Raw genomic sequence first — 26,649 nt, 5'->3', positions numbered from 1 at the left:
CATTATCCTAATGAAGGTACGATGTTCATGATTGTACATTCAAACCTGTATAAGTGACCACCTGACCAATGTGAACATCTTTTTGTGGTCTTTTACATGTAGATAATATCTGCCATTCAAACAAGCATTAAAAATCCTGTCCCGGTGACCACCTGTCTACTTAGGCCAGACTTTATCAGTGCCTTGAGTTACCCTTATTGGGCAGTACTGACTGAACAAAGATGTGAAAATTCCTAAACTGATGCAGTTGTAACTTAGCCTGAGTGCCAGCCTTTTTAGCTTCCCTACGCTACCCAAGCTCGGCTCCTCGCCGGCAGCGGAGCTTGGGTAGCGCAGCGGAGCTAGGGTAGTGGACGGAAGCTAAAAAAGCTGGCACTCAGGCTAGTTGTAACTCTGAGGGTGCAAAAGAAGTACAATAGAAGTTATGAATGACCATTGAACTTTACAACTTGCACTTATGACCCATTTCAGCAGCCACATGTTTCCAGTCACTTTGCAGAAGCAGCAGTGGGCGTGAAGAAGGCTGATGGAGTCCCAATCTTAACAGTGTTGGTATTGTAAAGTTCAATAGTTACTCATAATGTCATTCACCAACACAGATGAACTTTCATGCTAAGATACAGTAGAAGTTGCCGTACCAGCGCTGGCGTTCCACTTGTTGATGGAGAAGAGGAGGTTAGCGGTTACCGTGGTGACGGCGGGGATGGGGACGTGGGGGTGCGTGTTGGCGGTGAGGTGGATGATGGGAGAGTTGGAGGGGAACTTGAGCGCCACCAGAACGTCGTTCGTCCTCATGTCCGTAAACATCATCGGGGTCTGCAACAGGAAAATAAAGAAGGGTTTTAAAAACATAATAGCAACATGTACTGACACATACATACTGGAGTTGTTACATGTACTGACACATGCACTGACTGACTTACTCATCCTCACTCACTATCCTATTTACTTTATCATCCGTTATTCCTCGACTTGCAAGGGTAGGTTATAAAGTACATCAGATATGAGAACGGCTGTGTCGTTGGTGGATTTCAGCAATCTTTAAACTTACACTTAAACAAAAACTGTCAATTGTGTTTCACCGTGTCACAGCTAAAAATAGATATTTCAATTTCTTTCTTCCAGTGTTGACATAACAGCCAAACAAACAATGTCAGGTTGATTCTCACGTCAAGAGTAACGAGTCTGAAAAAGTATAGTGCATGAATAGATCGCGTTTTTGAAATACACATTTATAGGCCTGTGATTTGCCGGCAGAGTAAAATCGACTGTAGAGCAGTACCAGATGCATAGCTGAGCTGCGGGGTGGGTGAGGCTCGGTCAGCAGCTGGCAGGGGGTCACACCAAAACTCTTGATCTGGTCCTTAATAGCCTGGAAACAAAGGATAGGTGTCATTTCTCTATAGCTTTGTATACAAGCAGATAAACTATTCAATCAGCATCATTTCAGCAACCAACATACATGTACATGTTTTTGGTCAACTGTTGTATTGTATTGTAGTGCCTAAACATGTATGTAGCAGCAATTCAAGTCAAACATGTATGAAACAAAGACTGTGTTACATTTGTGTCATATATCAGCAAAATTTTCAGACAGTTGTTTTAGTACTGTTTTTGTGTCTCATAACTTCTTTTCACACTTTCTCAAGCAGCATACAATCTTTCCTGGTCCATCTTTAAGGTGTTAGGAAATAAATGCAGGGTAGACAAACCTCTTTCATGACAGGATCTGAGATGGAGTCCAGGTTCACACTACCCTCATACGTCAGGTAGTAGAACATGTTGGTTGCGCGGATGGCTTCAGGTCCTGCAATTGTTAGGATACATTTCCCATTATCAATTATGGAGTAAGGACAGTTATATCGGCCTTTGTCAATATGATGCTGAACTTTGTATGAATGTCCTCAGAGTCTGATACAGCATATTTAGGATCTGGTCATATTTAGGATTACATTGTGTATCTAGGACTGTATTTGTATTGTTTAGCATGTTCACCAAATTCTGATGAAGACTTTTGAATAAAAGGTCGAAACCGGTAAATCGTTGTGTCTCAGCCGTCATCCTTCTGACGCCCATTCAACTAAACTCCTTGCAACCAAGGATAGATGCTAGTTTGCATGTAGTTCAGCAGGCTTATTAGTATGCCATTAGTACCGTCCTACATGTACATTGTATAAATTCTTTAGTCCTCCAGAAAATGTAATGGACTGCTTCAACTGTACAAAAGATTTGGGAGAACAGTTATCATGTGTTATTTCTGAAGAAGACCTTACCCTTCTGTTTGTATCCAAAAATGAGGTCTATCCACTGATGAAGCTGGCAAGATACAAATTCAGATTCCAGAGCCTGGAAAGAAATTGAAAGAAATGTTGAAAAACCAGGTACATCTTGGCAATCATTAGACAAACCAGTAATACTAGTCAATACATACAAACAAATATACTGCAACTTAAGATCATATCCCTAATTTTGGCTAATCCATTATGAAAAAAAATCAGTTCTTTCACAAAGAAGACAATATCATTGGACTGGAAGGGGATTTCAAAGGAGATCAGAATATTTCCCAACTGCCCACTCAACTTTTTAACCTTTAGCCTCCTGCAGTACCAACATTTAGGCACCAACTCTGAATCTTTTATAGGGTTAGGCAGCAGGGAGAGGGTTAAGAAGAATAGCTGTTAATTCTTACCATCCTGTTTAACCTAATGAACTCCTCAGGAGTCCTCGCCCATGCTGGTAGCACCACGTGGTCCACTGGCCGACTATCCTCCATCGTGCCCATGTTGTAGCCGTTCATGTTCATTAGCATTTCTGGCAGGTAGTAGAACTCTGGTATGAGCTCCTACAAAACAGACAACAGTGGCTGAATGTTATGTCTGGTGTTGGTACTGAAAAGGTATCCTAATAGCATTTCATATGCAAGGCGAAGATAATGTACACTGAACAACAAGAAGATGGCAAACACATTTTCTAAGTTCTTGTCCTTGGTACTGAAAAGATATCAGCTCCTGCAAAACACACAATAGCTACAGAATGTTATTTAGCATGTCTAGTATGGGGCCAAGATGGTGCCAAACACATTTTCTAAGTTCTTGTCCTTGGTACTGAAAAGATATCCCATTAGCATTTCAGGCAGGTAGCAGAACTCTGGTACATGTATGAGCTCCTACGAAACACAAAATAGTGGCTGAATGTTATGTCACATGTCTGGTGTGAGGCCAAGAAGTTGGCAAGTACATTTTCTTAAGGTCTTGTCCTTGGTACTAAAAAGGTATCCCAATAACATTTCAGGCAGGCAGTGGTGGTGTGAGACCTTACAGATGATAACATTGTATGTCACAAGCAGAAATCTGGGGTGAACAGCTACCAAATAGCAACAGCAACTTGGAGGAGTCCAAAGAAAAACAGTCAAATTTTGTTGTTCAGTGAGAATCTAAAGAGTGCTTCCAAATACATAGAAAACTGTATTTTACAGGCAGAACTCTGCAAACAGACAGCCACAACAACGTACTAGTACTTATCAATGGAACTCTGTGGAAAGAAGCAATAAAACAGAAACAGGAAAACTTGGATACAAGTCAGAATGATGGCAAGGACATTTTTCATGTTCTTGTCCTTGGTACTGAAAAGATATTCCGTGTGATTGCCATCGGAATTTCTGCATATGGAGGAATGCACAGAGATTGCAAAATTTATGGTTGGTACATAGTTACATGTACACATACAAACTGCAAAATGTGGCTTGGAAACTAACAATTCAGTCTGCTATCAGTCTAAATGTTTGTGTAAATACTGCAGCATCAGCTTTATGTCTTGTTCCCTGTACCTTGACATCAGAGGTGTCTCTCTGGCAGTTCCTCCAAGCCTGTAAGATGTTGGAGAAGGTCCGGTTGGCGTGGTCAAACTTGTTGCCTTGGAGATTCAGGAACATTGTGGTGAACGGCTCCTGGGGGAGGGCAGTGGAAAATGAGGTGTGTTAATTTTGCTACATAGTCTTATGACCATTATCATCATACCACAAAGTCAAAATAATGAGTCAATAAAAAAAAGCAGACAATACAGCTTTACGGTACACTGGTACCGGGTAGCATTTGTTTTGGAGACCATGGATCAAGTGTACAGAAGTACAAAAAATGTAAATCATCACCTTTTTGTGAACAACAAACTTGTAGTACACAAAGCTGTATGCACATGATAACAGAACTGTTGCTTGATTTATAGTTAGAGGCAATTTCTTCATAGAAAGAAGCATTAGGATTCTGGAGAAAGCTAGACTTACTAATCTGATGAGGAAGTTGAGAACAAAGCCTGCAGTGGAGTAGTGTGTCCCGAAGTGGAAAGGTGCAATGTCAGGGTCATCCCATGCCTCGTAACGCTCTTGGAAGAACGATCGGCGCTTCGGGTTCAAAGCTCCAACGGGCTGTTTCATCGTAAAGGATATATTAGCTTTGCAACATTAAGAAACTATTACTGTTATGATAAAGATAATGACATGCACAAACAATATCGTACTTGCAGAGTGCTGTCAATGGTCTCCCCTAAAGTTTACTAATATAATGATGCCACCTAGCTGAATTCCTATGAACTGCACTATACCTTACATGCTCTCCATATTGTAGAACACATGCACTTCCTTCTTGACATCTCATAACTCATGGAGGTACCCTAACTTTCTATTAATGATAAATGATTCATCCATTTCTGTGCAGAGTCTTTGCCATTGCGAGGTGATGCCTAATACTGTAAATGCATTTAAGTTTGCGTGGTTTTTATTTTGCCGTAGGGAGAAAATGTAGTGTTCACGGTGGTTTTAGGTTCGCGTTCGAAACAATAGTAGCACTAGTCATAGGTGGGCAAAAAGTTTCGCTGTGGTTTTAAGTTTGCGCTGAAGAGTCCACCGCAAAAACCGCGAACATAAAACCACCGCAAACATTTCTGCATTTATAGTAGTATCTCATTTTGGAGTAAACAAATGATTGCTTTGTCTGATACTTCTAGTAGAGCAATAGATGGAACAGCCCAAAACATTAGGACTTCAGTATTTTTCCTACTTGATGTGTGTTTATTGTACGACTTCAGACATGAACTCTGACCTTTGACAAGTCGCGGAAGTTGCTCGGCAGTGTGAGGTCCAGCTCCTCTGACTCATAGTTAGTCAGCACCCACGGGAACACCGGATACTGGTTCAGATCGTTGTACGTTCGACCTGAGAAAGACAACAGAAGCTGCTCAAAGAAAATCCTACAATTCACTAATGAACACCTTTTGGGAACAGCTAGACCTTCCAAGGTCTGAAGATGCAAGGAATTTTAAAAGTCTGGCACTGTTGAATCACATGGACTGTGCGGTTTCCCAAACCTGTTTTACCAAAACCTAAATGATACAGATGCCAAATTAGAGCTTTGGGCCACCATCACAAACAGGTAGGTACTGGAATCTCACGTCTCCAAATAGAAACATTCAAAAATATGTTGTCTTCCCTACAATATGCACATCATCCTAGTCAAGGTTAGGTAACTCATCATTTGACAACTGCTAACTTCAACGTGATTTCACGATGTCACTGATGTCCCTACCAGCTATCGTGCTGATGAACATCAGGTACTCAAAGTTGGAGATCTCGCGGCGTTGCCAGCGGGCCGTCATGTTCGACATACGGAACAGCTGCTTTGGTGTTGCCAAGGATACTCTCCTGTAAACAAACATCAACAACATTACACTTACTCATGACGGAGACAATTTATTGTTGTCATTTGTAATAGTGATATTGAAATGTTCAATTAAATCCTGTTCAATCAAAATGTCCACAAATCAAGTAGGTAGCATTTCAACATGGGTTGAACTGACCTGTATCTGTATCTATACATGTATATAGTCGGTATAACTGCCCTTTGGCATAACACATCAGCTTTGCAGGCACTAGTGCGGCGGCAGCAGCTGGTTATATTACTATTAGTACATGGAACGACCTGTGACACCTAACCTTTGCACATCTAACTGCAAACGTTGTCTAAAGCTATCTAGTGACAATGCTCCTACAATACTCGGTGGAAATGATTTCCACTCTACAATAAGATAGAACTTTTGAGGGAGTCTTGAGATGACTTCTGTATGTTACCTGGCCTGTGGCAGCCCATAGTTGACTCCCACCCCTACCCTGGGGAGGGCGTACACCACTTTTTTGACTGTGGCCTGGTCAGGAAAACTGAACATCACGGAGGCTGCAAAGCATCAACATGGCAAACATTAAGTGTGAAGTTAGGAAGATAAAATGATAGTAGAAATATAACAACTTCTGAAACTTACATGTAACATTTCTTGGTTAATCATCATTTGTAGTTCTTGGGAAAATGACAGCGGAGACTGGTATTCGACCGGTTTCGACTTTATTGTCTTTTTCAAGAATCGGAATTTCTTGGTTAATCAGTAACAAATTTGAGAAAAACTATCCAATCCTGTTATTACCCCCATGAAAAATGGAGGTATTGTTCTTGGTGTGTCTGTCTGTGTGTATGTGTGCCTGTCTGTGTTTCTAGTTTTTTTGTGGTCAGCACAACTTAAGATCCACTAGATAAGAAGAAACAATAAATCTACAAAGGCTTGAAATATTTTAAGGAGGTATGAGGTCTCCGAACTCTTGTGATTTCTGTCTTTTTTGTAAAGCCAGGGAAGATGACACTGTTGTGACATTGCTGGTGCTCCAGTCATGGCTGGATTGTTTTGAGTGATGACATTTGATATCAAGTGATTTACCACGATGTCACCTGTGTCACCTACGGAGTACTAGGTTGTCATGGAAACTGCAGAACCCGACACCCACGCTAATCCCCATAAAAACCCAAAAGGCCTGTCTGTCATAACTGTCAATCAAACCAGCAGGAGCAGTGGATAAAGGGGAGGCACCAACAAGGAGAGATTCGGGAAGGTCACAGGGAAAAAAAGAAGATACTCAACATACTAGTACCGACACATGTATACCCTCCAGGCAGAGGTTTGGCACCAGCTTGCTTCTGACATCTTTTTAGGCTTTCTATTTCGTCAGGTTTTCATTTTATCAGCTAGTTTGGAACAAACTGGAGTCGAACCTCTGCTTGGAGAGTACATATGTAGAGCTCAAACATCTATTACATACATGTACAACATGCATGGGGGATTTCTTGGAACCTTCCGCATATTATTGACAATAATGTTAAATCAGGATATGGCCTTAAGTGTTTTATTCATTTCACTTACATCTGTTTGCAAAGAAGATCTCCAGTGCTGTCCTCTGGTGGAGATAGTTGCGTGAAAAGATGGCCACGATGTCATGGAAGTGCCACTTGCCATGGATGCTCTCTGTATACAGCAAGATCTGGAACACATGAAAGAACAATGGGTAAATATAAGATAAACTGAAGATAGGTAACCAATTTTCAAATGACAATCAAGATCTGGAGCACACAAATGAACAATAGGTAAATATACATAAACAAGGATAGACAATTCTTTAATGACAATAAAGTCTTAAGTTGAGGAAACAGCATATGATATTGTTATATGATGTCCAGAAATTTCTCCATAGGTCATGGCAATGAAGCTGGATGGTTGATGAGCTGGTGCAGTTGTATGGCCACCTACTGATTCTACCCAGAACTGCAAGTGGCAGAGATGATAAGGCTTGACCTTCTAGCTTTACTGCTGAACTTTGTTGTAACAATATTGGATAGTATCAGCATCTTGCTAATGATAAGTCTCTATATCAGATTTCTAAGTGTAAGTGTTGTTCACCCTTAAGCATTTCCCTCAAACAATCTTGTTTGACTTTGACTTTATTTGGATCCACAATTAGCTTGATATCGTTACGAGACTTTACAAGTGGCACTCTGTTGGTAAACACTGACATCTTGCAATGCCAGGTAGATATGAATTTGCTGAATATAAAGCTAGACAATTCAAATCATGCTTTGCAGGTTGTCACATGAAACAATGAAAGTCTTATCCTTGTACACCTTTGTACCTGTAACGTTATTCTTTTTTTGTATCAATATTATACCATATATTTGTGGTGTGTTTGTGTAGACAAATGTATGTTAGGAACGTAACTGGAGTAAAAGTGACAGGCTGTGAAAATATATGGTGTATGCATTGAACACAATGTCTGTTCAAACAAAATCTGGGCAGTACAAACAGCGACCATACACACAATGGCTGACCTGCACACGTAATGGTCTTGTTGATACAAACGTGAAAGGCCGGAGAACAGTCCGTGCAACCCGAGGACCGTATCTCTGCCGGACAATCGTTTTATTCAGATGCAAATGAGCAGCATTTTGTATTCCCTCTTCACTCCCAATTTTCCACTTTCCAAGGAATGAAATCTCATTTGCTTTGTAGCCTCCGGTCAAGGGTTAGGACCTCTGGGAGATGGCGACAGTGAACTTCAAAGCACCCGCGACTCTTGAGTGGCGTCCTACGATTTTGTGCCACCATTGTGGTCAGCTATATTCCGAGACACCTCATGCCGTGTCTCACAAAGCATATGACAAACATACAATGGATGCAACAATGCAAGATAACAGTTGCTTAACCACTAGGACGGTGCCAAAATCTAAGACTTTTCCTCAGTATCTTGCTCACTTTAGCCCCGGGGCTCTCTTACTTAAGTCTCATTAAATTTTCTAGCTCAGCAACATTAAGAATTCAGCTAGTAACTTTGAGGAGTGACCAAGAAATCTCTCTGAGGTCAACCACCTTCCGAGAGGTAGGGTAAAACCACTTGAAATAAACGATTAAAGGGGGAATCTGTCATGTGAAATTATCCTGAATACTGCGGATTCCATGCAGGATTCCCACTGTTCTCCTTTGTAAGGGGAATGACATGGCGAGAGAGAACTGGAAAGGCTGGCTGAGACACATGGCTACAAATTGGAGGGTAGGCCAGACAGCTCTGCTGGTGACCAGACAACGAAAAAACCCCGCTGGGAACTGGCACAGTCCAAAAAACCTGACCAACCAGGAGGGGGCAGCTTCGTCTTTCAGAACTGAAGGCGAAGGGGGGGGGGGGAGATTGTGGGTATTGTATGGTATGGATGAAGGGAGAAGGTTCAATCTTTACCTTTTTCATGAATCACTAAAAGCATAATGATGGAAAGTCAATTGCACAAAGCTGGGCAAAACTCCCTCATTGCTGATCTAGAGCAAATGTGCACACACATTATTCTGTGCAAGACAATCAACCAGTAGTTTCAAGCTCTACTTATAACATTCTCAGAGGGTTGAGATGATATGTTACAATAGTTTGAAGTCAGTAAAGATCTGGGTTGTTTGGGGAAATCTTGGAGTTTCAAAACATCCCTTTAGAAAATTTCAAAAAGATATTCTTTTATAATAATACATAAAACAAACAACAAATTGTTTCCAGAAGTGATGAAATGGGAAAAATCTTCTGTGAAGCCAACAAATAATATGTTAGCAGAGGATATTACATAGGAAACCAACAATTACATGTAGAACTTTGGCAACAGAATGAGCAATCCCCTCACTGAGAGGCAATGCCAAACACCACAGGGGTTGGACATGCTATGAGTGAGCAGGTGTGATATGACTGACAGCCTGGATGTTGTTGTCAGTAGCAGTACAAGGTCGGGTCACATGACGAGGTGATGCAATACTTGGCTTACTGAGCACAGTAGGCCCCCTGCCAAACAACCGTACAGACCAAAGTTGGATTTGCAACTTCTTTTTTGGTAAACCTTGATTTCATAATAGGAACATTATGTAAGATGTAAAAGTATGATTTGAAAGACAATAAAACATATTAAAAGTATTTTTCTATGAAATTTCTTTAGCAATCCATCAAAGGAAAGGGCTGTTAGTATATACATGTTTCCTGCTTTCTTGTGATAAAAAAAACAATGACGCTATAAAGGCTACAGGTCACTTTTGAAGAACTTGCGTGATCACGACCCTGTGTCCACTGATTTGCAAAGGTTATCAAGTCTAAAGCTCAGAGTGAGGTACTCAGGTACCCCGGTTGCTTTCAGACCATCAATCTGTATCAGGTTTAGAAATCCTGCTAAGATCTCCTCCTGGCAAGGACCAAGACCTTCTGCAACACCATATGCTGCAGGAAATTTAATTTTGGCCAAAGTTTAGGTCCTAAGGTTATGAAAACAAAAACTTTTTTACCACAACAATGTATTATTTTTCAACTGGCTCTTTGAAATGTGTATATACATATATACACCTTTATACCTATGTGAAAAGCAGTGTCAAACATTTGGCAAATGTGTATTTTCCAAACTTTGCTGACAGTAGACTTCAGACCAAACTTTGCTGGCACCTTTAAACACACATTTTCCCTGACATACAGAAAGTTTGGCTGCAATACTTTAATATGTGGGAGGTACCCTTCACTATGTAAAGATTCAACAGAATGAATCAGCTTTGACATTATATGAAAGGATAAGACAGGATCACAAGGGCCACCTCAACTTTAGTAACCCCTGATACTTGAGTTACCATCCCTCCCGTAAAGAAGGTCCCCAACCTCATCACAACATGTTGAACAAATGGACCCTCAAATAAAACTAATCCCAACATCTGTATCACACAAGACCTAGAGCTCCCTCAAGCCCCACTAGATCCACTCACGCTGTGACAGACAAAACTACAGGCATCTAATGGCCAAATTCCTGCCGAAACCTGCTCCACAAATCATAACCCACTTGAGTGTCTGGTATATCAAAGAGCACTTAGCACCCTGGTGAAGGTGTGCCCCCCAACTGTGTGGAAAAATCCCTGTTTGTAGATGGAAGTCAAGCATGACTTGATGAGAGTACAATATGGGTCTGGTACATATTGGAACGTAGGAAAGTTACACTGTAAACTAGGAAGTTCTTATGAGTGCTCGTCTTTAAGTCTTAGATGACGACTGATAGTAGCAATGAGCAACAAGCAAAACCAACCAATAGTTTGATACTTGTAGTGATGGAAAATATTAAAATAACATGTCCATTTCAAGGTGGCATGAAGGACAAGAAATTAACATTGTTTGTGTTGTCCCTTCATTGATCCTGGAATGCATCTTTAACAGGTAGAGGTAGATAATCATACTTGGCCTATGTCCTAGGGTAGATTTTGTTTATGGATATTAATGCTAATCATAAGTTTCAACATATTTTGTGCTTTCAATTCCTGTACACCTGCACCTTGCCATATGCAATGTAGTTGTTATCATCTGAAAAGTATTAGCTTAAGGTGAACAAAGCAAATGAACCTGGCTACCCCACATCGTTCTGATAGGATTTTTTCATATTTTTTCCCCCGCATTCAGCGAACACAATAACGTCTCTTCTCCAGCCGGATACTGACGCCAGGGTGTCTCTGCATGAGCGGCGTCCTCCACTGAACTTCACCGGGTGTGGTGGGATGATTCCCACAAGGTGGAATGATCCCATTACAGGTACAAAGGCATGTTTTGCAACCCTACTCCTTGCAGATGTACTAGCGCGAGGAAGGTTTCATATCCTTTGTTCTCTTCAAGAATATGATGCTCCTATTCCTTACAAGCAACATTAGTAATCTTTATCCCAATAAAACAAAACAATTTTAACTGCAGTATCCAATTATAATATCTGTTTTGCTCCTATTCATAGCAGTGTGATAAAGATGTTTGTAGAGGAAAGTTGTAAATTGTTTCCCGACATTGTTTCCGTGACAACAATGAGTGCAAGGTAGTGTAAATAAACCTATACATTGATCCTGCACACCTCCAAGAGGGGTAGAGGTGTCCTACAAGGTGGAACGATCCTGTTAGCTCCACACAAAGGCAAATTTTGCAACAGTACACCGTGCACAGATGGTAGCGGTGCTCTGGTGGTGCATAGGGTTGATATATAGGTGGTATAACCACATGTGATATGGCCATTATGCTGGGAAGCAGGCACCTTCCACCCTGGCATCTTGGCAAGGCTACAGATGACTGGGCACAGGGGAGGAGGCTGGGGTTTGGGGCTATCCCAATTCTATTCAATTGGCATAATTACAGTCAAGATGGGGTAGTCTTAAGAATAACGTATAAACAATCTTTGACGAAAGGTTTAGATAATGGAGTCCCAACTTACAATTCTATTTACTATTACTGGCCTATCCTCCCATCCTATTACAACAACTTCCCACAGTGCATTTCAGAACTCATCCTGTACGTGTTCATGAGATAGTGGGCCTGATCCTTTTTGCTGGAATCAGGCACCTTTACCTCAGCCTTGGCACAGACAACATTATAGCATGCTCCAAGGAGGTTATATAGCTCTCATAAAAAATAATGCTAATTGTGAATACTGGAACAAGGTTATACAATAAACATCGAGACTCTGAAACAAAGTGCATGGGAACACCCTGACCAACCCTCTCCCCGACACACAAAAAAGGACAGGGTAATCGAGAGCCTGAAATCATCTAGGTAAAAGAAGTTTTATAGAATCTACAGCATGCAACCCTTCAAATGCAAATCTCTGTGCTAAGGTAGATCTTTTATAAGGATGTCATCAAGTTTCAAGATATCTTATGCTTTCAATTTCTATACACCTGCACTTTGCCATATGCAATGTAGATGGTATATGAATATGCAACATATATGGTATATTCATAGTATATCATACTATCTATAGAATAACCCTTCAAATGCAAATGTCCGTGCTCCAGTTGCGTTCCCAGTCACAATTCTGCCCCACCTTACGTACACCTGTCTGTCAGAGGGAAGAGACCCCGCCATGATGGATGGAGCACGTTTGGAGAGGGGGCAGAGCACAAAGGGGAGGACCCTCCAACAGGGTACCGGCTCATTAACTCAGAAAAAATCCCAACAGAGTTACAGGATTATTGGTGGGAAATTATGACCTACCAGGATGAGTTTGTCATCTAATATGGAAACAAAAGGTTGTCTCAATTACACATCGAATGATTTAGCACATACTTGAGCTAGAGCCTCATAAAAGTTTTTCGAGATGGATCCATTCTTCTACAATGAATTGCTCAAATGAGTACTGGTGATAGACAAAATGAGATGATATACAAAGGAAATTTTCAATTATGATAGTTAAATGTCTAAAACAGACATGGTTTAAAATCATCTATTTTTTTGTCTCTTTTGCAGAACCAAAAGTTTATTGGAGTGTAGTGGAATGAATTTATCCTGCATTGACACAAAGAGGAAATACAGCTTTAATCATTATGACATTGAGGTTTGTAACAGTTTTGAATAACCAAATGCCAATTTTCCAGAAATAGTTTTTAGGCCAACAAGGGGACATGATCAATGGTCTGGTGTCAATCATAACCAAGCTGCAAGCTACGGGCTGTCAATTCACAGGACACCGCAGTTATAAATGGTAAAATCAGATGGTTGAGGGCTTTAGTCCGAAAGTCTATTACTGTTGCAATCAATATCCAATGACAAATTTTCTACTGTACACTGGAGGCCCTCTGAGCAGCTGTAAAAGTGATGGAAAATTAGCACCATTTGTGTGGAGATTGTTTTATGGTGGGATTGATGGGAGGGCACTCTTGGGTGGGAGGATTAGAGAAATGCAGTACTTCAGTATTTAAAGGATTTGTGACCATCAATGGCACAACTGTCTAACAAGCAGGGCTGTGCAACGTGAATCTGAGTATCCGAATAGTGCTTTAACTTTACTGCAGCAAGGAGTCTTTAAAGTAACCTACTTACCGCAAGAAAGAGGTAATGTACCTGTAATCTAAGGACTTCAGAGAATCTGGCCTTTGATGGCACAAATGTCCAACGATCATGGACTGTGTCATTTGAATCTGAGTACCCAAACAGTGCTTCAGCTTTTAGCAGAAGGTGAGAACCTTGAATCTGTGAATCCAAACTGGAATAGTTGAAAAATTCATCACAAACACGGTAAAGAAAAAAAATGTATGACATTTCTGCACCAAGAACTGAAAAAGATACATCAAAATCATTTGGCTCCATGAATCCCTGTTATACATTCGCATGTGCTTTGTGAAAGTTTGTATTGAATTTTGTAAGTTGTTCAGTTACCAGGGCTAAGTCCTTTGTAAAAGCCTTCGGCTAGTTGGGTAGCCCTGGCTGTACTTTTTTTACAGCCAAAGAAGTAGATTAAATCAAATCAAATCAAACTGTTTCAGGAATAACACAGGCCTTCTCTGTCTTTTGGCTCAACCCTGTGCCAAAACTGGATCCGTTACCGCACAAGTCAAGGGTGTCACCTTTACAGAAATTAGGGTTAGATGCAGTGATGGCCTTAACGACAGTCTACTCAGTAATATCAAGCAGACTTGGCCTTCATCAAGCTCATCTGCAATGTCCTTTGACATTGTAATGTTTCAACTTGATTACATTTCAAGGGGAACAATTAAGTCAAGAAGGATGGTAACCAACTGGAACCCAAGGGATAAAATTAAAAGCAAGGAAGAAACTTTTTTGGAAGAAACAGATTGTCAGGAGTGAGGCAATCAGAAGGAGGGAAAAGATGCAAAAATCATAATTATTATACTGCAAAGTATGCTTAATACAACAATGTCACGTAATCTTGAAATCTATGCACTCCTAATCTAACTCTTACTTCTTGCAGATCAGCCAACATGAACTTTGCTTTCTTCCCGAAATGGGTAACATCTGCCTTGAGGCTGAGCTGCAGCCAAAGTGATTTGCACTGTTTCATGCATTAGTTATAAGCACAGATACTGCCTACAAACTGTTCCCCTGGGTTGGGAGTGCATTTTGTCACGTTAAGTCCCCGCGCTGACAATTAAGGGGTCCAAAGATAGGGGAAGGATATGGTGCTCGATTAGATCGCAATGGGGTATTCTCGGGTACAAATGCTATTAAGGTATTTCTCCACCAAGTGAACTTTATGATCCCAGATTGTATCAACTCCAAACTTGTGTAGCATCTGTAGGTGTAAGGTATCGTCTTTCCAGTTCGGCGGGTTTCCTTGTTTTTCTGAAATCGAAGCGACACTCCCATCACCTGCAATCTCCGCCTGCCGCATCAATTAGGTGGCAATTTTGGCAACAAAATTAGAAGTAGGGGAAGCAGAGTGTGAAATGATAAGCAAGGATATGTAGCAATATCGGCGCGGAGCCTTTGGAGACGCGTACAACCCCGCTGGGGGTTATCCATCATCCAACGTTTCCTATAACATGTCAGCATTTTCAGGGGGCTAATTTCACTCAAAATATTAAGGCATAACATCGTTGACAGTTGGGCGTGATGAATTGTGTATCAACGAGCGAACAATGGTAATTCATCGTCCCCGCATCAAAAGCTAACCAATCTGGGGAGGTGGGGGGTTCGCCATCACCTAACCTTCAGCCTCCCCTGCACTGCCATTTTACAGAAGTTCACGCGAAGGGCACATTTTCATATGAATCGGAGCGCTCGTGTCAGAATATATTCAAAATATGCTATTTGGGCGGTCGTGTAAATTATTAAGAGGCTTGTTGATTGTTCGTCACCTTGACGCAGACCCTATCGCACATTCAGCAATTCCGATATCTGCTTCCGTGCCGGGTCCTGGCAAAGGTGACTGCGCTTGCATGTACGAGTAAATCTCCAACACATATATCTTGGTCTCTGTATCACGCTTTCAATCAGCGGGACGAACCGTGCGTATCCGAGCTGCAATATTGAACGTCTAACACGTTTCCCTAAATGTGCTGACTCCATCCAAATGGGTCACACGCCATAACTTCATCTGAAAACCGTCAAAAACTTATCTCGCTGGCCCATTCCAACAAACAACCTTGCCACCTTTATACTTATCTATCACACTATCCACAGAAAATTGCCATTATATACAAGAGGTTGGTTCTTATGGCCAGCTACGGCAAAACATTTCAAAATCATTTTGGGAAGGAAACCTGGCTAATGTGCTCCCAATCCAACATTAAGGAGGGCTATGTAAATGACAGGTTTACGAGACTGTGGTGCTTAAATGTGGCAAGAGGCAATGATGTCTCAATATCCATGAAAATGTACTGGTGAAGCCATTGGCAACATTTGCTGTTCATGATGTCTTTGCAATTGCTATAATATTTTCCAACAAACGAAAACATGTCTTGCTTGCTTGCTATCACAAATGTGTCACCAAATAATGGGGTAACCAAGATTTTCCAAAGAGTTAAAAGTCTATCATTATTTGAAGATTTCAACCACATCATTGCATTTCTGTTTGGTTAAAAAACTCAAATCCTTGCAGCACCTCTTTCAGAGTCTGCAACCTGTTCTGAAAGAGCGATGTGCATTCAGGAACCATCCGCAAGATCACCTTGCATCTTCATCTTCCACGAGATATGTGTCCCCATCATCCGTGCTGGCGCAAAGAAATGTCTCCAAAACTTTGAATAGATAGATAGATTACAATCTGCAAGTTAACACTCGCGGCACAGACTGCGTACTTGGTATTCACACGGCGACTTTTCAAACATAACACACTTCAAGATTGATGGTCCTCAAGATGCGATCTAGAGAGGGGATGTCTCTCCAGAGAAGATGACTGGTTACACCTTCAAAAAGATCTTAGCGGCGGCCGTGAAAAATTAGCGCTATTGTGTTTCCTGAGGAATGACTTCATCTAACATGTATTGGATTGAGTTGCCCCCATCAATATCCCCTGACCCATCTTTCTCTGGGAGGAAACTAAGGGATATAATGGTGTTCTTGAAAGTAGGTTGGGTACATGTATGTGTGGGTGTCTCAGCAGGGTACTTATCGTCCTCCCCGCTCCATTTCTGCAGGCGTATATAATAGCGCCCGTAGCTTCTTTCAGCACACAAAATGACTTTTCAGCCAAACTTCATGATTGGAACGGCAAGGGCTATGCATTTGAAGTGTGCGTAATATTTCAATATACAGGGATGGGAATAAATGGCAACCCACAAAGGACCCTCTTTGTATCTATTACATGAACAAAGCCGTACCTGCTATGGACTGTCGGTTCAACAACAGTTTCATGTTTCTAATTTACCACAGCGTTGATGAAAGTGTGAAAGCGAGAGGGTTTAACGACATGTAGGATTATTTCTGCTCAACTGACTCTGCCCACAGTCCCAACAGCCGGTGCTTTATTATCCACAGTCCTAGCTTCTTCACCTTTTTATGGAAATGTGTGCTATCTATCAGAAACATGGACACGCCATGTCCTTTTGATATTTCACAGTTTCTAATTGGGTTGCCTTTTCGCATCAGATACTTTGCTTCATCATTTTGGTATCAAACCAGCCAGAAGGAACCGGAATTTGCATCCTCTGATTAGCATGTGAAAGGAAAAGTGGAAGTATGATATATTCCCAAAAGAATGCCTTTAAAAAGAATTATTAACAGTGAATATTGTTTTTCACACATCGGGGGAGTCAACTGTCAAGATCAGATGCACGTCTGAGCGCGTCAGGATCTGCGAAAAAGCCATTAAGATCATTCGTAAAATTGAAAACCGAATATTCGCATTCGCTGCAACGGGGGAAGAACCCCCAATAGATACATTAATCAATTAAAGTAGACTAATGGCGACATAGTGTATCCAAAAATTCATTGCCTACAGAAACAGATTCCATAATTTTTGCCCTTTGCAGGGGGATGTTTAATACACAATTCGCGGCTTAATGGCTGTTTTAATAATTAAAGTGTGGAAAATGTAATAGCCTTGGCTGAGGCTAATCTCATTACATGGGTGAAACCCAATAAGTTTTGCATGGTGCCAGCAGGCATGCTGCAGGGCCTGCCATCCTGCTGAGGGGTTTGATAGGTTGTAGTTTGGAATGGCCAGAGACAGTGCTGGGTAACTTTATCTGAGGGTACTACACTACAGGTGCCTGCCAAGGTTTGAGCCAGTAATATGGAGGATGGGGTTAGGTGGATGACTGGGGAACATCAAGAATCGGACTCCTCCATAATACTTGATAAGGCACACCAGCATTGATTTATCCAAAAAAATCAACGACTTCTGCTTTAACCAAAGCCTAATCCTCTTAGGAACATGTCCAGTGCACAAGACGTTTGGATGGGTGGAATCTGAGCTGCACCAAAAAAGGAATATCATCCTTGAAAACTCTGCACCGCTGACTAACTGTGCAAGTTTGTAGCCACTCCCTAACATGGTGGTCGCATGCTCTATAAAATGCTGAAGTTTTACGGCACCTGGCATACAAACAGACATAATTGATGTTCCCCCCAGGCAGAATGTGAGGTGGACACCTCCAGAGGAATAATTGACATTGAGAAATTTCCTTGCTTATTTTCCTTGATGCCGGGTCTGCATGTTATGGATGAGCAGATGATTTTCCGAATACAAAATGGCTCCCCTGACCTTAAGTCATGAAGAAACTCGGCTGGTTGGAAACTTTAATAGCATATCAGATGGAGACCACTCTGTCTTTGTCACAAAGACAAGAGGTGGTATTAACCTTTTCTTCGTTCACTCAACTGCTCTCTTATTCATTGATTCATAACACGATACATCATCTATATGATTCTTTCTCCTTCAATACACTGCTGTGTAGAGGAAGGAGTGATCCCTTTAACATTTCTGCAATATGTAACGTCTACACTTAAGCAGAAACATATACAAGTATCTGTTTTTGTTTAAATTCAGGCTGTGTTTATGCTATCAGGGGAGCGGCAAATTTTCTCCTGGTGCAGAGGCCTAGGGGCAGGTCTACCCCCCTACTGTTTCCTGAACTGTTTCCCCTTGTGAAAGTCTGGCAACGTCAGAACAATTTAGATAGTGATAAAACAATTTTTGCATAATGAAATACATTATGCATAGTTACACCTGTGATACGGGTGACATTAAAAATTGGTATCTGATGTATTTCACTAGAAACCTAAAAAAGCAAAAAGTTATTATGTCTATTTTTAACATTAAACGATACTGATGCATGTAATACGTTGAGCAATAGACCAGCCTAACATGGGTTGCAACCAGGACAAAGAGACTGGGCTACCATAGAATACGGGTGTCATTATGGGTTTGGTCAACCCAAGGTTTCCCTTTCCACAGGCTAAATGCTTGTGATGGAGGCATGGAGGTTTGGAGGACGGGATAAAGCACATCGCAACAGTCTATTATTGTAAGAGTTATGATGCTGGTGAGGGGATTAGGCTCTGTCTGGCGAGGTTCATTGTGACGGAGGCCACTGACGTGAAGAAGCTGTGCTGATCACCTGTAGTAAAACTGCCAATCATGCCCTTTACGATTGTTCTTTTAAAGTCAAACGTAGATTGCAAAGACAATAGTGTGAGGACTGACACTGGTCTCTCTGATTAGACCTTTCTGTGGGTAGAATTTGACTGCAGTGCAAGCAAACTGTTTTCCATCCAGTATTCTTTCCTCAACTACAATCGACTCTTCAACTTTTCTCTGTTAAGAAAAAACAATTAGCATTTTTTTTTAAAGAAAAGTAGTTCAGATATGAAGTCAATGACAATAAAGGTTTAAGAAAGAAAAGGAGCCAAATTGGGTCTTTTGTGAGGTCTTTAAGTTTTCCCTTTGTGGAATCAAAAAAGTCTCAGAAGGCTGTGTCTCATTGGATAGGCCTATTAAGAGGGTGGCATAAATCATGCCTTGGTTAGAAATATGAGATTTAACAGTGTATGAGGATATATAAGGGCGCCTGTCTGGTTTCCGTGACATCTAATCATATAATAGTATCACTGCATTCCAATCACATAAACATATGTCTAAGCTGATAAACTGATTAGTGATCAATACTTTTGAAATTGTATCACCTGTGCAGTATCACAATAATAGCCAACTAAGTGACGACGATTTCTTCTTCTCTCATATAACGGTGTGAAGAAATACTCATACAAAGATACCGTCATCTTCCGAAAAATAGCTTTTTCTTTTTACTCAAGATATGGGTTTCAAACGTGCGTGTATCTGGTTTTGACAGACACGTACATGTTTCCCAATCAAGGGCGAAGGGCGATCCTTCTTGACTTTACCCTCCTAATGGTGGAACAATGTCCTTCGGAAATGGCCGCGCAGATGAAGAGATGACTTTGAACATGACTGTTGTTTCAGTAAGTGCCACAGGAGGTCAGGATTCTCCCTAATAGCATGATTTCATGAAATATGCATGCCTACTTGAAAGGAATGCACTCTTAAAAGGTTACATCTATCTATCTTAATATAGGAACGAATCTGTTTTTGGAGAATCCCATGTTCAAGTACATGGGGGCCAATGAATCAATGTTAAGTTTGATTCCACACTGACATTGATCCACTCACATTAGCAGAGAACATAGATGGAAAATGACAAGAACGTTTCCATACCGATTACACACTTTGAAACGTCCAGACATAGTCATAGCCTATATACATAATAATCAAGCTACTAGAAGCTCTATAGTGTTAACATTCATGGAACAAATCTGTTTCCTACTATAGTAAGTACTGGTTTAGATAGGTATCCTTGAGGTCAATGGGCACTTGTGAAGTCTCATTCATTGCTGCTTTATGTCTGCTTCATTTGAGGCTAGCTACAGACAGAAATAGGCCACACTGGCAACAGAAACCTGAAAAGACTTTTAATTGTTGCGTACATAAAGACTTCTTGTTTATTGTACCGACAACAATCTGTTCCATGAGGGGAAATGCCACTTAGCTGATTTTACATTTGGGGGATTTTAAAGCACTTAACCTGTGTATTTGCTTGCTTACTTATTTATTTGTTGTTACATGATGGCAGCTGTCTGGATTAACGGATCTGACAATGTCTAATATATACAAGCATAACAAGCAAACCAAGGGCCTAAGGGATTTGCAATTCCTTTTTATCTGAGACAATAAGATGGTATAAACCACATCTAATATGATGATTCTGACATCTCCAACATTCCAACATATATGGTGACAGTCTAGCCAGTGAATGCTGAGCCATGGACTGATTTGTTGTACAGCTATTTTCAAGAAAATGCAGGTATATCATTTGTAGATATCCTACACTGTACAGACTTGGTTGTCCCTTGGACAGAATGTCCAGATGACCTGGCTACTTTCAAGACAACTAGCTTGTCATGGGCAGCCTTTCCAGCACTGATAATTCAGGCAAAATCAGTTCAAGGCTATGTATTTTATGAAGCACTTTGTGATTTTTTTAAGACCATTTTGGAAGGAAAAGACAAGATGTCCTATGTGTGCGAGTATCCCTCAGCAGAAAAAACGAATGAGAGGAAATGTACCAACTGTATCCCAGAGATGCTGAAACTTAGTTTTGAAACCTTATCAATCATTAGGTGTAACAATACACAGACACACTTCAGACCTTTGTCAAGTCATTCATTCAGGCATGCCAAAGACAAGACCATCATGCAATCATTAACAGGAAATCAATTTTCCAACCTGCTACAGAAAAAAGGACGTCTCTCCATTCACCCAAGGACACAGCCATAGATCTTAGGGAATGATTTGTGTGACGGTTATCAGATACCTGGTGCCACATTGTTCCCACTCAGCATAACACTGAACACATGCCTCGAGAGTAGAGACCAGGGCTGTCTCCAGCTTTCAAGTTTTTTCTATCCAACTCATTGTTTGGGAGCCCATGTTGTTAACTTTCGTTGTTGAATCTGTCATTTTAAGCTAACAAAAAATGTATTTTCATCAATTTCATGTCATGAAGTTCATATTGTTTGGACAGACAGCAAATTTCAGCCCTGGTACTACTGGCTGGTAGAGACACACACAAACACGCACCAATATGGGAAATTCTGCAAGCTGGGAGTTCGAAAATCTATCTACCCACAAAATCCCTGGGTTCTGCCGCATTCAAACAGCCGAGTTAAGGGGATTTGGGCACCCGAACATGTTATTACAGAAATGGATATTGCAGATGACAATGTGGGCTTATGGTGTGCAAATAGGATAACAACAAGATAATGGGTGCCGACAGTTGGCAGAGCAGGAGGCTCTTGATCCTGCCCCTCCCCCCTCATAGCAGGCGACGTTCTCATGTTACCTCCTGCACCACTCATGGAGGAAACAAAATGGAGATGTCGGATGGAGGATCTGAATATTCAGGAGCCAAATATTCTGTCTCAGCTTCATTCTTTTTCAGACTGGCACGAGACACAAAACAGATGCTAACAAAATCACGATCGTGAATGTCGGTTGTTACAAGAAACCTCGGGCGAAAATGACGGCCGCCTCGTAAACTTTACTTTACGTTAATGCCCAGCTGTGGTTGGTTAGAGGAGAGATTTTTTTCTGCTGAGGTTTGCCACCCTCCCCACTTCTGCTCTAATTACCTGATATTACATATCCTCACAGCTGGTATCAAAGACTCTAGGGGCATGGGGAGCTGTACATGTGTACTTCCTCTTTAGTGTGTGATGTCTGCCCTGATGACTTTACACCACACTATTACACACATGGCAGCACAATCCACAGCCTTGTGAACCACGGTCTTTCCTTCCAGTGGCTGGGCCCACAATTCACACGTCAGATGCACGCGCATTATTCCGCCATTACTCATCCGGCCGCGAACCATGCGCTGATAAACGAGCTCTTGCCGGGCTCGAGTGGGATAACAAGGGGACAAGCACGACTTTTTGTCGTCTAATTGCAAATGGAGGACATTGATTTGTGTAGGATGGATCCTGGCGCTCGTAACTCAGGACTGGAGAAGAGGGCTAATTGGGCTGGGAGGATGGCGGAGTCGAGCGCACACGAACAGGCACTGAGAGGGTGATGCTGAGATTCAGCAGGGAGGTGGAAAAGTCAGCTACAGAATATAATGGTCCAAACTCCAAACAAGTCTGACAAATTCACAAGACATTGCTGACTATATTCTTTTCAAACCTGCTACCAATACAAAACGAGTTAGGTGGCTTGGCTGTGTAATACTAATACACCTGCTAGTAAAACCTACATGATTGTCTTCTAGTCGGACAGTAATGCTAACATTGAATGACAGAAATTTGGTTTCCTGTGAAGTTGTAAATCTCAAATTGCTATATCAAATCTAGCATCCTCATTACCCTGAGGTAGACTGAAGAAATCAAACTCCTTTTTTTTACCAATCAGTAGCTGAATCTGATATTTTTTATGAGTCATACCATACATTACATCATAGAATAGATAGCTGCATAACAGTCACTTTAAAATGGTCCAAAGTAGAACAGCTAGAAATAAATGGACATCTAATCTGACTGCCTTAATAAAATATACTTCCATGAAACAGGAAAAAAATCTAAAAGGAAGTGGGATTAGATATTCCTGATTTGTTGAAAATTAACTCGGCATGAATTAAAAAAGAAAAAAAAAATATGAGCATTGTTTTGGCTATCTAACACTGGTCTAGTTATGTCATGGTAGGCAATGGTGTTGTAAAGTCATGTGTAATCCCTTAACTCCACGTAGTGAGAATACCCTTCTAGCATCAAAGAAACCGCGAGGGGCCCCTCTACCCCACACCACTGCACTTTGGACTTCTACACTCCCATCCCACCTATTTCATGACATAATTGCAAATCCAAACTGCCGCCACCTATTCTGCATTTCTACATGATTATGTCCCACCAAAAGATGACACTTAATACATTTAGATTGCTTCATTTTCCCATAATGTCCATCTGCTTGATCAGATTTCGTGGAGTAAATCCTGCACAAACATTGAAAGAGACATCCTAATCAAATAAGTCGTCTCACTCTCTCCTCCCTTCCCTTTTTCATCGATTGGATTCGAGCCGAGCCCCAGCGTACGGATTGGGCTGCCATGTTGTATTTCTCAATCGATACATTAACGCCGACTTCTCATACAAAATCGTGTGGAATGATCACGTAAGGAATTGTTTGGAAAGTTCAATAGTGCATGTTGAATTGAATTTTTAACTTCATGAGGAGGGGAGCGCACAATGCCGTTATTGTTGGTGATGCTGATTTATTCTGGTTTCATGTGAGGACTGTCTCCATTCTATCCAAAGCCATTAAAACCTACACATGGAATAGGACATGAAATGCAAACAGACAACTGCACACTATGGCAATGGTCAGGACGTGTATGGAGGAGTCAGGTTCCATGAGAAGGGAGCGGACTGATGTCCAATAGGTTATGACAGTGATGGAGGTAGTGGGAGAGATGGAGCAATGGCGTGTGGGCAGAGACACATCAAGTCAATATCAGCTAGGAGGAGGATGGGATATTTAGAGAAGAAAGTGGAAACAATGACCGTTATCGTCCTGTAGCTGTGAGGAGGGAAAAGTACGAATGAACTAGCAGGAACAAGGTTCTAGAGAGACTTCATTATCCAGTGAATTTGAGGGGAAAAGGAAATATCAAGTGCAGGGAGAGGCATGACTTTAGACAGATACAGTAAGCAGGACTCTAAACCATTACCACAGACATTTGTAAGGGACTACACTGAGTGACTGACACTATTTGAATTGCCTGGCATGATAATTCCCTAGATCCTTGATCCACATCTCCACAGAGATCTGCTCTCTGCAGAAAATGCTTCTATTGGCTTGCTATGACAACTAGGCCAAAGCTATCCTTCCTACTGTATCATCAGATGACATCTTCTGTTACATGTTGTCATTACTGCTTCAGTCTAACCTCCAACAACTTCCCAAACATGCTGTCTTCCTCGGGAAGGGATCGGGAATTCTACAACAACACGGAATCCACCTGTGTTTGACTGTAATTAATCAGAGGGGAGGACTTCCCTTGGAGCTTGGCTGGCCTGAAACTTTTCAAAATTCCTTGGTCAACAGTTTGAGGTGCCCTTTCGGTGGAGAACCATGCCAAGTATTGACATGTCAGTGGTGATTACACCTCCTTCCTGTCTCCCTGGTCTTGAGGGGGTCAGCCTGGGTGACCCGTGTCCAATTAAAACAAGCTACCATCCAAATATCACGTTTCCTAAATGATTTACAAACAGACTAATCAGGAGGAGCAAGCTGGTGTTGCTGCTGACTGGATGTGGCAGGTCTGACAAATGTGGTTGTGTAGGCTTTGTGTAATGCCAACCAGGGCCAGGCCCTGGCAGCTCAGGTGAACAGGGACGCTTGGAAGACGGTCCAAAAGTGCTCCGTTCCACGCAGAGTCTCTCCAGGATCTAAGTCAGAACAGTCCTGTGCACTATCCCAGCTATATCCTGGGGCAGGGGTCAGAAATCGGGAGTGTATCTGACCTGACTAAAAATGAAGTCAAGATGGTAGCGGTGGGTAGGAGATGGGGGGTTGATGGACTAAAAGGTAGGTTGAACAAAATGACAAGAGCTGCTCGGAAGTGTTACTGCAAGGAAGTATTGATCAGCAGCTTCTACGAAACCGTTTCTGTACCTCCATGTTTTCATACGATATGTCAAAGTAGAATGATGACAATGCGGCATCGTGTAGAGGCGGAGAATGTGCACTAGATTTCCCCGACATTCTGCGCCATCTGAAGACCTTGCCAAGAGCCTCCTGGAGTCCTAGGGTTCAGTCTTCCAGCAGCGGACCACTGACTACGGCAAGGGCAAAATTTATGCTATTTGATTTTAGGCAAAACAGATGTTTGGTGTAGTTTTCTTTGATCACGCTGTCATATCACACATAGGCAGGCCTAGACTGCTGGGACCTTTGCACCTCTGCTCTCCATGGAAGGAAATATCGGGTATGAAAGCAGGCCAAAGGCTCTCTTTGATTCCCAGGAATACAAGACATTACTGCCAAGTCTTATCTCGGCTCCAAGTCTGTCTGGCCTGGCGAGACCTTTTCTCGGGCGATCATTTTCAGCTTATGCCGTGATATCTGTCCCAGTAATACTGAAAATATTTTCACCTTTAACTGGGCCTGCGGCCATTCTCTAGGGCCAAGGAAGGAATAAAATTCCTCCCCTATCTTGATTTTTCTCATGTTCCAATATCTGGGACAGGGAAGCGGCATTGTTTGTCATCAAATATCAAGAGCGGTAAGAGATTTATCTTCATTAAAAAAACATCAGATTTTATACACCAGTATCTTTAAACGGTAGCATTTCTAGTATGCATGTCATTCTTTATCTCACTGCTTTTGTGCAATGGTCTGAAATGCAGTTGAATGGTTGACATTTCGGATGTAAAAAAATTGTCCCATTAAAATTAGACTCCTCCCATTAAGTATTTGATGTTAAGCAGTACATATGTTTTGGTGATTATGCACTTCGGGAGTCCATACCAGCCAGATGTTAGACGTACCCCGAGTGTCAATATTTATTAGCCAGAGTTTGGAATGTTTAGAATATTCTTCCTGAAGATCCAATTGAACAATACCTTGAAGAATTCAATTGTGGTCAGTTAGAATTCTATAATGGTTATAACACACCACACTTTGCACTGCCCACGCATGCTTTTAACTGTATCTGTCAGGATATGCCAAAGATGAGGTAATCATGTAAGGGAACAGAGGGCCTGACTAGGTTAAAAATAAACAATTTCTATTGAAGTTTACATAGATATCAAACAAGAAAACCTATTGTAGTAATCAAGTACAGTGTATGTGTACTTTGCTTGTTCCCAGGTAATATTTCGACACTACATGTATTTCCTAATACAGTTAGAGGAAATGACTGTATTCTGGATCTAAAATAAGGAATATCTCCAGACTGTCTCCCCATGCATTGTATTCAAATTGGTTGTTAAAATATGTCACAAGCCAC

At 41.4% G+C, this 26,649-nt stretch overlaps 1 protein-coding gene across 11 annotated transcripts in view; it reads right to left on the bottom strand.

The window, feature by feature from the left end:
* The window catches only part of LOC136436808 (neurobeachin-like), a 159,315-nt gene that overhangs the window by 8,129 nt on the left and 124,537 nt on the right, over positions 1 to 26,649 (bottom strand). For all 11 annotated transcript variants that reach the window (XM_066431140.1, XM_066431145.1, XM_066431142.1 and 8 more), the window contains 11 exons: positions 7,234 to 7,351; positions 6,119 to 6,221; positions 5,577 to 5,692; positions 5,094 to 5,206; positions 4,280 to 4,420; positions 3,827 to 3,946; positions 2,690 to 2,842; positions 2,274 to 2,346; positions 1,713 to 1,807; positions 1,283 to 1,372; positions 639 to 816 (listed from right to left, as the gene is read on the bottom strand). In XM_066431140.1, coding sequence (XP_066287237.1) covers positions 639 to 816; positions 1,283 to 1,372; positions 1,713 to 1,807; positions 2,274 to 2,346; positions 2,690 to 2,842; positions 3,827 to 3,946; positions 4,280 to 4,420; positions 5,094 to 5,206; positions 5,577 to 5,692; positions 6,119 to 6,221; positions 7,234 to 7,351 — 1,300 coding nt within the window. The remainder of the gene's footprint in view (positions 1 to 638; positions 817 to 1,282; positions 1,373 to 1,712; positions 1,808 to 2,273; positions 2,347 to 2,689; positions 2,843 to 3,826; positions 3,947 to 4,279; positions 4,421 to 5,093; positions 5,207 to 5,576; positions 5,693 to 6,118; positions 6,222 to 7,233; positions 7,352 to 26,649) is intronic.

The sequence above is a fragment of the Branchiostoma lanceolatum genome, chromosome 6 (assembly GCF_035083965.1).
Source record: "Branchiostoma lanceolatum isolate klBraLanc5 chromosome 6, klBraLanc5.hap2, whole genome shotgun sequence".
In the NCBI taxonomy this organism is placed as follows: domain Eukaryota; kingdom Metazoa; phylum Chordata; class Leptocardii; order Amphioxiformes; family Branchiostomatidae; genus Branchiostoma; species Branchiostoma lanceolatum.
This window is presented reverse-complemented; position numbering and strand designations above follow the sequence as displayed.